This window comes from Cervus canadensis, chromosome 25 (genome assembly GCF_019320065.1).
Source record: "Cervus canadensis isolate Bull #8, Minnesota chromosome 25, ASM1932006v1, whole genome shotgun sequence".
NCBI lineage: Eukaryota > Metazoa > Chordata > Mammalia > Artiodactyla > Cervidae > Cervus > Cervus canadensis.
Window position 1 is genome coordinate 6,301,316 of NC_057410.1, and position 17,537 is coordinate 6,318,852.

The following is a 17,537-nucleotide window of genomic DNA, read 5'->3' on the forward strand; positions in this document are numbered from 1 at the left end:
GTTACCAAAAGGAGTGACTGCGGAGGAAGGACAGGAAGAAGGGGAAGGTGAGGCAGCGGTTCCTGGGGGAGTGGGGAGTTACCAAAAGGAGTGACTGCGGAGGAAGGGCAAGGAAGAAGGGGAAGGTGAAGCAGCGGTTCCTGGAGACCCCGAGATGGGAACAGCTGAGAAATAAAGACAGCTAGGTCATCAATCACTGTTCCTTCAGGGGATGTGCTGATTCTAGCAGATTCTTCCTTAGGCTCCTGTAGCCAACACCAAACAAAATTGTGAAGTATTCAACGTTCCTCTTTGAATTCTTTGTACGTTCTTGCATTCAACTCTATTTAAAGATGCAGTTCTTTTTCTTCTTTCTCTGGTCCATCTGAGGTCTATCAAGCACTCATTTGACACCTTACTTTTAAGACTTCCTCTCTTCCAAATTGTTGCCATTTGAAGTCCTACCTTTTAATTGTTGAATACAATAACCTTTCTGAAAGAGATCACTTAAACATCAGTAAGCAGAGAGGGAATTATTTGAAGATGAGGGAATCCTGCTCTTAGGTAAAGCACACTTGATTCATATCAAGCTTAAAATCTAAAGTACTCAGATACCCCTTTTCCCTATTCAAAGTCCTAGGTTAAATTTGTAATGGGTAAGAAAGATGCAGAGTCTGAGAAGGTAACGGCAATCACCAAGAAAATAGTACATTTTTTATAAAGTTAACTAAGGGAAGCATCAACGAAGACACTTATTCCAAATAATCCGATGTAACACCTGGTTCAGTTATCTGTGTGAGTCAAAGGAAAGTAACATTTCTCATCAATTATCTAATTATTCAGTAGAGAAAAAAGATATTCAGTAGTGAACCTTAACCTATTTAGTATTTATAAACAGTATCTTATTTCTCTTCATAACTGAGGGTAGAAGTATGACAAGCACAATTTCCATAAATTTGTAAACTTGCTTACTAATTTAAGCTTACTAACTATATAGCAATAAACTGATTGCTATTATCAAGATCATAAAGGCCAGTAGAAAAACAAAAATTTACCCAAACCTTCTAGATGCTGGGACTAGACTGACTTGGTTTCAAATCTGGGTTCTGCCACTTGCCTCAATTCCTTATCTCCCTAGTGAATGAGTGAGTGATGTCACTCAGTTGAGTAGGACTCTTTGGGACCCCATGGACTGTAGCCTGATAGACTTCTCTGGTGGCTCAGATGGTAAAGCGTCTGCCTACAATGCGGGAGATCCGGATTCGATCCCTGGGTCGGGAAGATTCCCTGGAGAAAGAAATGGCAACCCACTCCAGGGTCAGGAAGGAAATGGCAACCCATTCCAGGGTCGGGAAGATCCTCTTGAGAAGGAAATGGCAACCCGCTCCAGTACGGAGGAGCGTGGCAGGCTACAGTCCATGGGGTCGCAAAGAGTCAGGCTCCTCTGTCCGTGGGATTTTCCAGGCAAGAATACTGGAGTGGATTGCCATTTCCTTCTCCAGGAGATCTTCCTGACCCAGGGATTGAACCCTTGTCTCCTGCATTGTAGGCAGTCGCTTTACCATCTGAGCCACAAGGGAAGTCCATATCTACCTAATGAGAGTAGTAAAAATACTTGCCTCATAGAATTGTTATGAGACTCAAGATAACACTTTAAAGCATTTAGGACCTGATTTGGCACTGTGTAAGTGCTTGTTAAATAAAATACTGTGACTCTTTCTTCCTTGACTCTGAAGGCAACTAGTTAGGTGTACAAAATGACCTCATCAATCTGACTTATAATTCAAATTGACATTGAACTGACACATCTATATCCAGTTAACTCATTGCCTTGAACATGGTGCAAACAAATAAAATGTTACTTCATTTTGTTGCATGGATACAGACTTCAACATATCAGAAATGCCCTTTCTTTGAAAAAAAAAAAAAGACAACCCAAACTGGATAGCAGAGTATGCATGAGGCGTCACTTCTCAGTTGTTGTGTTTATAAAATGAGGGAGAGGATCTTTGTCTTCAAAACCTGTAACTTTTTTTCCCAACGACCTTATTGAGATACCATTAACACACTATTACAAATGATCCCGTCAATAGAGAACATTAGCGTTTACTGATTGGCTACTGTGTCCCAGGTACTACACATACATTGTTTTTCCTAATCTTCATAAAAATTCTTTAACACAGGTATTATCTTTCTCAATTTAATGATTAAACTATAGCTAAATGCTTTGCCGCTAGAGGTTGAGGTATGAACATGCGGTTTGAACTCATGTTCGTTCATATGACTCCATTATTCTTCCCACATCCAGCGACCTCTTTCTGAAAAATTACTTAGTTCTCTTTCAGAGTTTAGGTTTGGGAAAGGATGGTAACTTAACCCTTTGATAGTACTCATCCTTAAACTAATTTTTAACTTGTCAAAAGTCAAATAGTGTAAGAAATAGCAAGGAACTGGAAGCTGTTTTCAGACTTTCAAATCAAGGATGATACAAGAAGACAAGACAGTATTATTTCAAAGAAAATAAGCAATCCCAGTGCTGATACAAATTATCCTACCCTGACTTGGAAGGGTTCAACACTCATCAGTATATTACACCCATTTTCTGCATTCCCACCAAATGAATTAGCGTAGAGGCTGAAAATGAGTAAAGAAGAGAGTTCAGGCAGGAATTCCTATCCATCTTTTAGACTTTTCACATCATGTTATCTTACAGTCAAATCGCTGGACATCATGCTTGGAATTACTTACGCGGTTTTGCCACAATTCATTTCTGAAACACATATTTAGGTCGTTCTTATACGTCAGGCAGCACTAGGTGTACAAAGGTGTTGTTTTTTGTTTTAAATGAATTAGTGCAGCCTGGTTTCTATGTTAGTTTAGGCTTTCGTAAGGAGTGGTAATTAGTGTACTATACTGGACAGCGAGCCAGTGTGCCTGTGAAGCTGGATTATAAACTTGCCTCTCCACTTACTGTGTGACCTTGGCATTTGATCTGTGAGACTCGATTTTCCCATTTTTAACATCATCGGCTTCAAATAATAGCTAGTATTACCTTCTTTCAGGTGCACACACCATGGGAAGGTGTGGCTAGGAATGTCACTTCATAGTGTCTAGGAGAATGGGTTTCTCGCCTGTTTTCGCTCCTTTATTTTAGTACCTGGCACTATTCGGTACATATTTTACACCTTGTTCACCGAGGAACTGGAACCTGTTTCTCACTGCAGCTCAGCTATCTGGGTGTGCCTGGGGAGGCGTCACAAAGAGCCTATAAAAGGTCTCCACCTACAGCAGGACTAGGAGCGCAAGAAAGAGCCCAGAAAGAGCACTGCGGCTAAGCGTTCGGTTTCGGGTTGCTAGATTTGGTCCCATCTTCACCGAGTTTAGGTTCTGGGACTCTCCACGGAAAGACTCGAGTCACAGACCTGTTAAAATTTTTCTGCCATATTCTAGCCGTCCCCACGCCCCCCGCGCCGCCCCACCCTCAAGTGTGAGTGAATGCGCAAATAAGGGTTTTCAGGCGTCTGTGGGAAAGACGGAAGGGAAGGCAGAAGTCAGCATGGGCAGGGCGGTGGCACCGCTCAAGTGAGACAGGATCCAGGCCCCACAGACGAGAGTTAAAACCAGGCGTTCCCGGGCCGTAGGAGGCCGAGGCGAGCTGCTGGACGGGCGGGGGCCGACGCGAGGCAGCCGACCTCGGCGGCGCACTCACTCCGCCCGGGGCCAACGCCGGTCCGGAGGCGCACCCCCCCACCCTTACGTCTCTTTTGGTTTCGACCTGCCGACTGGGAGGGGCCGCGGGACGCCATTCCCACAATGCTCTGGGGCGTGCCGCCGCCGTCGCTGCCGCCTCCGCTACCGCTAGTGGAAGAAGATGGCGGAAGGTGGAGCGGCAGATCTGGACATCCAGCGGTCTGACATCGCGACGCTGCTCAAAACCTCGCTCCGGAAAGGGGACACCTGGTGAGGGAAAGAGGTTGAGGTGGCTGCGGTTGCCCGAGGGTGGTGGGGAACTCGGTGGGAACTGCGGGCTGGTGTCTCGCTGGTGACAGGTGCGGGCAGGTCCGGCGGCGGCCGCCTCAGGCAGCAGGATTTTGGCCGCTTCCGAAAGGTTGGGGCAAAGATTGGACCCGAAATGAGGGCCACGGTTCATGGCTCGTCGAGGCGTTGCTGAAAGGCTTGCGGGGAGCGGCGGTGGCGGCTCGTGCTGTTCTCGTCCTTCTTCCTCTGGTGGTGCCGCTCCCACTTCAGGCCTTCCCGAACGATAGGTGACTCTCGTTCGGTGTGAGTCTCTTAATGTTTGACAGGTCCTGGCCCCGCGGCTGGTCCCTATCTCACCCGCTTCACTTCTTTAGTCATTTCCTTTCCCTGCCTTGTCGGCATCCAAGTTCCCCTATTCTGATTCTCGTATTCTTCCGGGAGGCCGGCTGCAGGATGTTTGCGGTTCCTACTACACAGGTGGCATGTGTCAGGGCGCCACTTAAGAGAAAGGAACCCAGTTCCTAGTTCCTTGTCAAAAGGAGGGCGAGGAGTACTGAACCTTAGGCTTCTGAGTGGTACCACGTGGTCTTGTGCTTTAGTGGAGCCTTGGTAGATGCCGGCAGCGTTTCCCTTAGAAGTGCAGCCCTTCCCTCTTATTGGAAGGATAACGTAGGCCTGCAAGAAGTAGATAAGTCCACTTGAAGCTTCAGTCACTTGCTAACATTCAAACTTATAAAATACCAAAGGATATACTTAAAATGTCGAAGAAAGTATTTGTAGATTTTAATATTTGTGGGCCATATCAAGTGGTATTCAGAATAACTTCAGTATGTGAATATGTAACCTAAAGTGCTCTGTTTCATTAGGAAGGATCATGTGCTTCTTTATTATAATAAAAGTTATTTTCACTTTTCCATCGTCACCATAACAGTTGTGTATAATACGCAAGCGTGTTTTTTCATTTCCTCAATATGGCTTAGTGGAAGGAGCGTGAGATTTAGACTCAAGTTAGGTTAGCCTTTCCACCACTTAGCTTTCAGTGTGACTTTGAGGAAAGTTAATTTACATTGCATCTCAATGATTTCCTCTACAAAATGGACAGAATAATTTCATTTAGGGGTTTATCCTGATTCAGTGAAATAGTCTACAAGATTTTCTGCCTTGAGATAACATTAAATTTTAGTTACCTTCTTATCACCACCATTTCTGTTAAAATGCTGTGGTATTAGAATCATTGTCAAGTAAGCTAGAATCACTGTCAAGTAAGCTAGTAGATGGCAGACTTGGGACTTGAATTTAAATAATTTGGTCTAAGTCTTGGTACTTTTTCTTATTTTGTTAGGCTGCACTGTATGTTTTATATGATTTAAAATCCCTGAGAGTGTAAACATATACTTGTTGGATTGCAGCAAAAAATATGGTTTAATAATCATTCTTGTTCATACCAGAGGGTTCCTATGATGTTTATTACTGTGGGGAAATTGGACATTTCCTAGGACATTTTTGTTTACCTTTTCCTGTGAATTGTTAAAGATGAAATCAGTCCTTACTTCCTATTGTTTGTTAAAGGATATTTTAACATTCTTAATTTACCTTGCCTAATATCACCTTATACAAAGGTAAATGTGGATTTTCATGAAATACAAATCTACAATTTAATATATTTGTTGATGTTCAGTCGCTAAGTTGTGTCTGACTCTTTGTGACCCCATGGACTGTAGTACAGGCTTCCCTGTCCTTCACTGTCTCCTGGAGTTTGGTCTAACTCATGTTCATTGAGTTAGTGATGCTATTTAATTTAATATATAGATATTATTTATGTGTATATTACTACTTGTTAATGTTGTTGTGGTTTTGATACACTGAGTAATAATTGGTGGTGTTAACCGTAAAGGATGATCAAAGCAGTATGGATATTGTGACCATTAAACTTTAAAGTTTAGCCTTTTTATTTTTGACAAAGTTTCTGTAAATCATTTTAAAGATCTGTTGATATTTATAAGAGTAAATACAGGAAGTTCATAAATTTGAGTTGTTTCAGTGCTTCCATCTTAAAGAAAAGAAAACTGAGGCCCAGACATTTAAGTAACAGCAGAATGTGCAAATTTTTATCCTCACAATTGATTTCCCCTCTCATTTGAAGGAAAAAAATGCAGGAAAAGATGGTACCGGGATGCTCCAGAAACTAATTTGGTTTATATGTGAGCCAGTTGACTTGGAATTAGCAGGTGAAACCTATCAAAAAAGGAATTAGCGAAAGTTTGATTCAGAATTTTAAGGAGAGTAATTTGTTAAGTATGAATTTGATAAAGTGTTCGTGAGTACAGAATTGGTAAAGATATTTAATGGTTTAGTTGTAGCTTGGGTTCATGTTTCTGGTACTCAGTAAAACTTGTTAAACAGTTGTTTCTCTTTTTAAAGTCTTAAAAAAGCCTTGGATTAGTCATTTATGGGTGTTTGAGAAAATTCTGTTTGTTTTTTAATAGCTGAAATGGGCCATATGCAAATGAAACATTGTCTTGGCATATGTATATTACCATCTTGAAAAGACTGATTGGACTGTTAAGAAAAAATGATAGGTTTACCATGAGTTTATTCTTGAAATTTTAATACTAACATTTCTTGTTATAGTCAAATACATTCAAATAAGTAAAGATCATTAATTAGGTTGTGAGTACTTTGCAGATAAGGACGGCCTCTTACTACTCTGGTAATTAATGCTAACACCTGGCCAAGGATAAAGATTTGCTTCTATGTGGCTACTAGAATTTCTGTTTATTTGTAAATAGTGGATGATTTTTATCTGGAAACTAACTTTCTAGAGATGAAAATAAGCTACATGTGTCTGAGATGAGTAACAAACCTTATGATATGTTTGGTATTAAATTTTATAGTGACAAAAATGTCAAAATTGATGTAAAAGAGATACACTTCTTAAAAAGGTTGGGTATAAAAGTAACACCTATCTGCCTTAGAAGGCGTGATCTTTTGTGCTGTTTCCTGATCTGTGTTTAGCTCCAGGGAGAGATTCAGAAAACTATGAACAACACTATTAGAATTTAGAAACTGTAGAAAAAGAGTAAAGGAACTAGAACTGTTTGCTTTGGATGAATGAAAGACAACTTAATTTTTAGGTACATGGTAGTTTTTCTAATAAAATAAAAGGAAAATTTGTTTAAAATACATTGCATTAAGTATATCAGGGATGGAAGAACCTATTGAAGGGAATGATAGTTAAATAAGTAAGTGTGCAAATATACAAATACGTGTTGTGGATTATGTACTCTCTTAGGTGATTTCTTTTAAAATGGATTTATTGTAAGTAAATAAATGACTATAAGTCACCAAAACCACTGCTGTAGTCCCTTATTTTATTAAATGTTATTCATCTACCAATCATTTCCACTAATTTTTATGTTCAAGTATGTTCAAAACTTCCTTTATAGATTAAATCTTGCATGTCATTTTTGTATAAACTCTAATAAAATTAGTAGATTTGCGGTAACTTTGAAGAGTAACTTTCATTTATAGTCATTTAAAAATGTAGCCATATAGCCATGTGTGATGTTTTTGTCTCAAACTGCAGAGGAATTGGACCAATCAAGTTTTTTTTGATAGAGGAGGCTTTAATTTCAATTAGAGCTTTCCTTTCCTACTGTTTTACTTAGAAATCTTTATTGTCCCTTATGTTTTTGCAACTTTGATTCACACTAACAAAATAATCTTAAATCAGACAATCAGTTAATAATGTAAATGGGAACTGTTAATCAATATGAACTCCAAATTGTTTAGTGTGTGCTTGCCAAGAAGTTTTTATATTACCCTTACTGTTAGCTTTAATTGTATCAAAATGTTTACCTCTAAAATAGGATATATGTTATATCACTTGCATCAAATGAAACCAGAAAGCAAAAGTGTTTTTTAGTGTTGGTCAATTGATGAACATAACAGAAGTAGGGATGTTAAAGCATATTTTTCACATTTTAATTGCTTAAAATTGAGAAAAGTAGCTTTTCCTTATTTAATCCTTTTCATAAGTTTTTAAATCACTTGTAAGTTGTTAATGAAGCCAAGATTAATGTACCCCATTTGGCCGAGCAGATCCAGAGCTTTAGCATCTACTTAGTGACATTCAGATTTTTTCCTAAATCATACCGCCTTTTTTCATTAGCACATACAAAGTATTAAATAGATGTTTTAGAAAATAATTTTGTGACTGTTACTAGTCTTGCTTGGATGTAAGTATGATAAGAATTGTCAGGCTATGACCTATGATATTACATTTAAAAGACACTGTGCTAGGTGTTGTTGAAGTATTTAGTTCCTCATCGCCGCGATTCTAGGGTACCAGAATGTGAATGTGTGCCAGTTCACACCGGCCAGAATAAGAGTTTCCCCAGATAGGCTTGAAGAAGTGTTCACACAGTGATACATCTGAGATTTGGACCCAAGTAGTTTAGGGCTTTAAATCAGGCCTTAAAATTATTGTGCTACACTGCCTTTTAAAGAGGCATTTTAAAGTGTTCCACTTGTTTTTTTAAATGAACATGCTTTTCTCTTTAAATGGAATCTAATTTATATTTAGGAAGAGACTTCTACCGTTTTATCCCACACTCGTTTCTTGTGACTGTTTAGTTTTGATATGGTGGAAAAATCTTATACTGCTTTTGGAAAATAAAATACGTTTAAGGATTAGTAAGTTTTTAACTGAATATGTAGAACAAATATTATTTCAGTCCGAAAGTACATTTAAGCAAAAGCAGTTGGGCTCATGTATTGTTTAGATTTGGGATTTTGTTTATTAGTAATCATAAGTGATTGTTAGAGGCCATATGGCCCCTTTACGTGTAGTTTTACAGAAACAGCATATCAAGCAGATAGTAAGAGCTTGTAGTAAGAGTAGGATATTTTGTTTCAGTACTTTACCCATATTTTAAAAGTATAAATCACAAATGCATAAGACTTTTTTGTTCCCCACTAAGAATCCATTGAAATAGCCCAGAAAATGCAAATGTGAAAGTTTGATATTTTACGTTCCATGATTACCAACTTTTTGTGAATTTTCAAAGTCAAAGCACACTTAAGACACTGGAAGGTACATAACCATGTCGATACCTCTTTAACATCTGAAAACTGACAGTCCATGTGGTATCACTGCTGATAAAATCAGTTTTGCCATATTAGTCATTAGATACATCTCTTTATTATGTGTTGTTCAATCACTCAATCATGCCCAACTCTTTGTGACCCCGTGGACTGCAGCTCGCCGGGTTTTTGTGTCCTTCACCGTCTCCGGGATTTTGTTCAAACTCATGTCCACTATGTTGGACAAGAATTTAGAGTGGTTTTTCTTTTCCTCACTGTGAGAATAACTTCACTGAAAAACTGTGATTATTGATAAGTGAATTGAAACCATCAGCTATACTGGCAGGGAGACAAAGGGAAAGTTGAGAATTACTGGTGAAGGTGTTTGCACACATCTGGTTGGATTCTCAAGATACGTGTGTATTCTGTTCTTGTAGATGAGAAATCTGAGAGACATCAGTTGGTTTGCATGTGGTTCACAGGTAATAATAATACCACCACTAGTGAGCATGTATTGCATGCTTACTCTCCTCAAGCCACTATCCTAAATGCTTTATACTTGTGCAGCTATTAAAGCAAGAGTTCTTATTTACCTCATTTTATAGATGTTTGAGGGTTTCAGAGCTGGTTTTTAAAATATTACTTACATACCTGGTTTACAATGATTTAAAAGGCTAAATCCTACTAGTATCTTTTTAGTATTAAAATGTTTTGTGTTGTCACTACTCAAGTGTAATTCAAACAGTATTTCATAAACCATTAAACTGTTTCTTCTTAGTCTCCATATAGAGTTTGTCTGCAGTTGCTGGTTTTTTCCTTCCTGAGTAATGTCAGTTCGGTTTGTGCCTCTTATTTTCATTTCCTTAGTTACCACTGTAATTCACACTGTGTATCTTATATTTATTCCTTTGAAGTTGTTCTTTCAGATTCTTTCTCCATCTCTTCTTTATAAAGAGAAATGTAGTTCCTTTTAGCGTCACCATTCATTGTACACAGAAGCCACTACCAAAGAAACCTAGAATAAGACTGATTGCTAGTAAGTGACCTCAGTTTTGGATGCAGATTAAAATGATGTATCTGAGCAAACACAATCAAGAACAGCTCCTCAAAAAGAAAGAAGCTCAGATTCTAATATAAGGCAGAAAACCTCTGTAGGGTTAACCCAAATTTGGTTATGCCTAGAATACTGCTTCTGTCAGTAAGATTCCACTTGGTTTTCTTATAGTTCTCCAAAAAGAAAAGGAGGGTAATGACTACTTTTTCTTCTTTACGAGGAGGAATACTAAGAATGCTGTCCCTTCCACTCTCCCTTTAGCTTTGAGAAGGTCCAGGTATTAGTGTGATAATTCCTCGTAATTCAGGAAAATGATTTAGCAGAAGTAGCCTTAGAAAAGACTTTTTAGTGAAAGCATCAAAGGCTCTCACAAGCAAGTCCAGAGTGTCTCTGAGACCAGGCTAGTCTAAGTTTTAGGGAGCCAGTTTTTGTTTTTAAACGAAATATAGTTGATTTACAGTGTCGTGTTTCAGCTGTACAGCAAGGTGACTCAGATGTAGATCCATGTTTTTAGATTGTTCCATTAGAGGTTATTACAGGATACTGAACATGGGTCCTTATGCTACCAGTAGGTCCTTGTGGGTTATGTATTTTATATATAGTAGTGTGTATATTTTAATCCCAAACTCCTGATTAACCCCTCCTCCCCCACTTCCCCCTTTGATAACCGAAAGTTTATTTTCTGTGTCTGTGAGTCTCTGTTTTGTAAATAAGTTCATTTGTATCATTTTTTTTAAGATTCCACATAAAAGTAATATAAAAGACAAAAAGATATTTGTCTTCTTCTGTCTGACTTATTTCACTTAGCCAGTGAAATCCAAACCGGGGAGCATTAGAGAAAAAATTCTTCGCTTGAGTGAAAAGAGCATCAAGTTCCTGTAGTAAAAAACAAAAAGGTTAAGAATGATAAGGGTGATAATTATATTTATCATGTTGTACATTACCTCTCTAGTACTTATCTTCTACCTGTAAGTTTGTACCTTTTGACTGCCTTCATACAAGTCCTCCTCCCCCCATGCCCTTGCCTCTGGTAACCACAAATCTGATCTAATTTTTTAATGAGTTTGGTTGGTTGGTTGTCCTATAACACTGTCACTTCCTGTTACAGAACATAGTGATTAGATATTTCTATATACTTCAAAAGGATCACCAGGATAAATCTAGTTACTATGTGTCACCACACAAAGGTATTACATGATAACTGATTCTGTTTCCCACATTGTACTTTTCATGCTTGGAACTCATATATTTTGCAACGGCAAGTTTGTTCCTCTTAACCTCACTTACCTATTTCTCTCCTCTGCCTACCTTCCTTTTCTCTAGCAACCACCTGTTTGTATCTATGACTGTTTCTGTTTTCTTATGTTTGTCTTTTAGATTCCATATATGTGTGAAATCATACATATTTGTCTTTCTTACTTATTTCACTTAGCGTAATATCTTCCATGTCCATTCATGCTGTTGCACATAGCAAGATTTTATTCTTCTTTATGGCTGAGTAATACTCTGCGGGAGTTGGTGATGGACAGGGAGGCCTGTGTGCTGTGATTCATGGGGTCGCAAAGAGTCGGACACGACTGAGCGACTGAACTGAACTGAATACTCCATTGTGGGACTTCCCTGGTGGCTCAGTGGTGAAGGAGAAGAAAATGACAACCTGCTTCAGTATTCCTGCCCAGGAAACCCCATGGACCGAGGAGTCTGGCCGACTGTAGTCTATGGGGTTGCAGAAGAGCTGGACGTGACTTAATGATTAAACAACAAAAGCAATATTCCATTGTAATATAATTAACAGTGCTGAATATTATATGTGGGAGTTGTTAGAGTAAATCCTGAGAATTCTCATCGTTGTTGTTCAGTCACTCAGTTGTGTCTGACTCTGCCCATCCCGTGGACTACAGCACATCAGGCTTCCCTGTCCTTCACTATCTCTTGGAGTTTGCTCAAACTCATGTCCATTGAATCAGTGATGCCATCCAACCATCTCATCCTCTCTTATCCTCTTCTCCTCCTGCCTTCAGTCTTTCCCTGCATCAGGGTCTTTTCTAATGAGTCGGCTCTTCTCATCAGGTGGACAAAGTATTGGAGCATCAGTGCTTCCAGTGAATACTCAGGATTGATTTCCTTTAGGATTGGCTGGTTTGATCTCCTTGCTGTCTAAGGGACTCTCAAGAGTCTTCTCCAGCACCACAGTTTGAAAGCATCAATTCTTCACCACTCAGCTTTCTCTATGGTCCAACTCTCATGTCCATTCATAACTGCTGGAAAAACCATAACTTTAACTAGACACACGTTTGTTGACTGAGTGATGTCTGCTTTTTAATACACTGTCTACATTTGTCACAGCTTTTCTTCCAAGAAACAAACATGTTTTAATTTCATGGCTGCAGTCACCATCTACAGTGATTCTGGAGTGCAAGAAAATAAAGTCTGTCACTGTTTCCATTTTATCCCCATCTATTTGCCATGAAGTGATGGGACTGGATGCCATGGTCTTCGTTTTTTGAATGTTGAATTTTAAGCCAGATTTTTCAGTCTCCTCTTCCACCTTCATCAAGAGGTTCGTTAGTTGTTCTTAGCTTTCTGCCATTAGGGTGGTGTCATCTGCATATCTGAGGTTATTGATATTTCTCCCAGCATTCTTGATTCCAGCTTGTGCTTCATCCAGCTGGCATTTCACATGATGTACTCTGCATTTAAGTTAAATAAGCAGTACACAGCCTTGACATACTCTTCCCAATTTTGAACCAGTTTGCTATTCCATGTCCAGTTCTAACTGTTGCTTCTTGACCTGCACACAGGTTTCCCATCTCTTGAAGAATTTTCCAGTTTGTTGTGATCCACACAGTCAAAGGCTTTAGCATAGTCAGTGAAGCAGAAGTAGATGTTTTTCTGGAATTCTGTTGCTTTTCCTGTGACCCAGCGGATGTTGGCAATTTGCTCTCTGGTTCTTCTGCCTTTTTTAAATCCAGCTTGTACATCTGGATGTTCTCAGTTCACATGCTATTTGAATTCTAGCTTGAAAGATTTTGATCATTACTTTGCTAGCATGTGAAATGAGTGCACTTGTGCTGTAGTTTGACCATTCTTTGGCATTGCCCTTCTTTGGAATTGGAATAAAATTTGAACCTCTTCCAGTCCTGTGGCCACTGTTCTCATCATAAGGAAATTTTTTTTTCTATTTAATTTTGTATCTATATGAGATAATGGGTGTTCACTAAATTTACTGTGGTAATCATTTCATGATGTATGTAAGTCAAATCATCATGCTGTACACCTTAAACTTTTATAGTGCTGTATGTCAATTGTATCATAAAACTAGAAGAAAGGAGAAAGAATGATAAGGGTTAAATGATCATGGTTAAAGAGATCTGATAATTTGGGTTGCTTTATATTATTTAGCAATATGTCATAGCAACTTGATGAAGTTTAACAGTTTAATCAAGAGATTTATCTGTGATATAGAGGGAAAATTTATTTTCATAAATTTGAATGAATTTCAAGCTTTTAAAATCTCAGAAAAGGTATAGCTAAGTATTTCTATGTACCATGCAGTTGTGGCTATGATTACAAATATTACCATTCATGTATGAGTTTAAGAGCTTTTTGTATGTATAAAATAAGTGATAGTGTTCTCTTTTAAGTTTCAGAAACTGAAGTACAGAGTTAAGTGCACATGGTGATATGGTCAGTCAGAGGTACAGCAGAGATTCTGATCTAGACAGTCAACTCTGAAACCTGCATTTTAAAATACACTGCCACTGCCTGCCTTTGAGTGATAGCCATACCCATTTTATGGGAAACAGTTCTTTGAGGGATGAATACTTGAAAGTATTAAAATTAAGATGTGGCAGTTTTGTCATATTAATAAAATACCATGTTCATGTATTATCTATGAGGAACCTATAGAATTTTCTAGGTTTTTCTGGTTTAACATTCTAGTCTTAGCAGTCTCATTTCTAACTGATACAGCTCTTTCATACAAGTTTTGTTTCCTGCAGATTCTTTACTTATCCCTTCCTCACGGGAGTTTACATTCATTCATGTTATTTCCAGTACATTTTACTAAGTCTTGACTTTCACGTACTTCAAAACCAATCTTTGGAAAATCATCACTAGTAATTCCATCCAGATTTATGGCCCTTTCACACTTTTGATAAAAGATCATAGCTTTATTGTGGTATAATTAACATAACATACTGTCTCTGGAGGAAGGGAACATGGGCAGAGAAAAGAAATAGGTGAGTGGTATCACATATCACTTGATGTGTAAAATTCACTGAATTTGGGTATATTCATAGAATTGTGCCGCCATCACCACAATCAATTTTGGAATATTTTTATCAGCCCTAAAAGAAACCGCATACCTATTAGCAGTTTCCCCCACCCCCTTTTCTACCCACATCCCGCTGTTCTTGGCAGCTACTTATCTTCTATCTTGTTCTATAAATTTACCTTCTGGATATTTCATGTAAATAGAATCATATATGTGTTTTTTTTGTCTCTGGCTTCATTTACTTAACATAATGCTTTTTAGATTCATCCATTTTATAGTGTATATCAGTACATCATTTCTTTTTATTGCCACAAAATGTCCCATTGTATAGGGATACCACATTCAATTTATTCCTTCTTCAGTTGATGGACTTTTGGCTTCTTCACACTTTTTGATTGTTATGAATAATCCTGCTATGAACATTTATGTGCAAGTTTTAGTCTAGACATAAGTTTTCATTTCCCTTGGGTGCATATCTGGCAATGGAATTGCTGAGTCCCTGTGTTTATTTTTTGAGGAACTAATGGACTCTTTTCCAAAGTGGTGGCACCATTTTCCATTGCCACCAGCGATCTGTAAGGGTTCCAGTTTCTCTGCATCATCATGATACTTATTGTCTGTCTTTTTGATTATTGCCATTTTGGGGGATGTGAAGTGGTATCTCATTGGAGGCTCAATTTGCATTTTCATAGTGGCTAATGTTGGTGCAGATCTTTTCATATATGCTTATTAGCCCTTTTGGCAAAAATGCCTATCTGTATTCTTTGCCCATTTTCTCACTTGATCTTAGCCAAAAGGCCGAGAAGCGATGCCCATTTTCTCATTTGGCAATTTTCTCTTCATTATTGAGTTTTAAGAGTTCTTTATATATATTCTAGATACAAATCCCCTGTCAGATAGGTGACATGCAACATTTTCTCCACTTCTGTGTGTTTTCTTTTCACTTTCACAATTTTACTTGGCCTCCTTCCTGAGTTCTTTGTCTTGTAGTTTAGATGTAAAAGAGGTCATAAAAATTAGTTCTTGCCAACTGATGAATTTAATGTGTAGAGCAAAAAGTAGGTTGGAAATGCTTCAGACCTAAAAATTAAGATATAAAGGGATGATTAACCAAACCATTGGTTTATTTGAACAACTTAATAGCTTTCCTTGATTATGTTTTACTGAAGAGTTTTCCTTTGTGGTACTTAAAAAGAAAAAACAGTGAAGTATCTAGTTTTATAATGATTTAAAGTACTGGATACTATAAATATCTCTTTTAGTATTAAAAATGGCTTATGCTATTGCAACTTAAATGTAATTGAAACAGTATTTTATTCAATGAGATGATTAGTCATAGAGTGAATTAATATCCAAAAGTGTTTATGCTGTTAATTCTACATACAACAGTTATACATGTTGTTTTCAGAGTATGTGCTACATTGAATTAGGCTGAAATTTTTGTGTGTCTTCTCAGTTGCAAAATAGTGACTGTCTTATATCTACTTTGCAGAGAAAAAGGTAGGGTTTTTTGAAAAGTAAACATCATATATAAGTATTAAGCAATTTAGAAGGAACTGCTTATTTGGAAATTATCAGCATAAACATATACTAATCCAAAAAAGCAAAACAGAATCATGCATTCACTAACCCCATGGTTTTCTGAATCCAGCTCTTGGGATTTCCCCATTTCCCTATACTGCTTTTAAATGTCTTTGTATTTAGGACTGTTTCTGAATCATTTACTGGTCCCTTTATATGTTTCTTAAATTTTCTTTTGGTGTGTGCAGAGACACTAACCAGCTTTTGAGACTCTCCTGTCTGTCTTCTCTACCACCTCCCCCCACCCCCAAAAAAACACAAATAACAGCAAAAAACCTACAACCTGGCCTTTTTAGTTCTTACAGTAGGTTTTCTGCATTTGAGGGCTGTTTTAAAATGGACTCATTTTAAATTGATTTGTTTTGGGTCCTAAAATTGATCCTGCTTCTCTGTAGCCATTGAAAATTATTCTGTCCAGAGCACATTACAAATTGTCTTTCTTGATGCCATTAGAATATTTAGCACCATACAGTTTAGGCCTTTTTGAAGTACTTATAACTTTATGTAAGTTTTGATTTATTAAACATTTTACTTGTATTTAAACCTCCCAGTACTCCTGTGAGATACTCTCAGTCTTCATGAAATGTAAATCAGATTATATCTCTTCTCTTCTAAAAATCTGTCAGTGGCTTTCCTTGCATTTAGGATAAACTCTTTGATTACCTTAAAGGTGCTGTGGTCTGGCTCCAGCCTGCCTTATCTAGCGTCCCTTCTGCCTTTGTCGTAAACTCCGTCTGCATCTAACTCTCCCGGTGTACCCGAGTCCCGGAGCTGTTCCGGCTCCAGCGTGTGCTGTTCCTTCCATCTAGGTAGCTTTTTATCTTATTCGTGAAATAACTCCTGTTCATATGCTAAAATATTATTTTTTCAAAAAGGATTTTGTTTATTCTAAATGTGTCTCAGTCACTGCATTGTGTCCAACTCTTTGCAACCCATGGACTGCAGCCCACCAGTCTCCTTTGTCCATGGAATTTCCCAGGCCAAAATACTGGAGTGGGTTGCCATTTCCTTCTCCAGGGGATCTTCCCAAAACAGGAATCGAACCTGCATCTCCTGCATTAGCAGGCGGATTCTTAACCACTGAGCCTCCTGGGAAGCCTTAGTTCTCTGTTAGTAAATGGCTTTTAAAGTAAAGTTTAAACAGTAGAAAGAACACTGAACTTTCAAGTCTGAAAACTAGAGTGTATACTGGAAACAGGCCCTACGCACTCAGTGTTGTATGACCTTGTTAAGGTACATAGCTTCTCTGAGTTTTGGTTTCCCCATCAGCTAAACAAAAAAAGATGGGGAAAAGTTACTCTAAAGATTAATTTGAAAACACTTTATACAAAAAACTTTACATAAATATAAATAAAAACATTTCTATTCTGTTGTTGTTGTTCAGTCACCCAGTTGTGTCTGACTCTTTGTGACCCCATGGACTGCAACATGCCAGGACACTCTGTCCCTCACCATCTCCCGAAGTTGCCCAAGTTCGTGTCCATTGCATTGGTGATGCCATCCAGCCATCTCATCATCTTACACTCTCTTCTGCCCTCAATCTTTCCCAGCATCAGGGACTTTTCCAGAGAGTCAGCTGTTCAC

General features: G+C 38.2%; 1 protein-coding gene across 3 annotated transcripts in view; it reads left to right on the forward strand.

Moving 5' to 3' along the window:
• Positions 1–3,779: 3,779 nt before the first annotated feature.
• Positions 3,780–17,537, forward strand: part of USP15 (ubiquitin specific peptidase 15) — a 125,024-nt gene continuing 111,266 nt past the window's right edge. For 2 of the 3 annotated variants that reach the window (XM_043446343.1, XM_043446344.1), the window contains exon 1: positions 3,789–3,939. In XM_043446343.1, coding sequence (XP_043302278.1) covers positions 3,851–3,939 — 89 coding nt within the window. In that variant the 5' untranslated portion in view covers positions 3,789–3,850. Of the gene's footprint in view, positions 3,940–17,537 lie in introns of all 3 variants that reach the window. The other variant, XM_043446347.1, reaches the window with a different exon arrangement.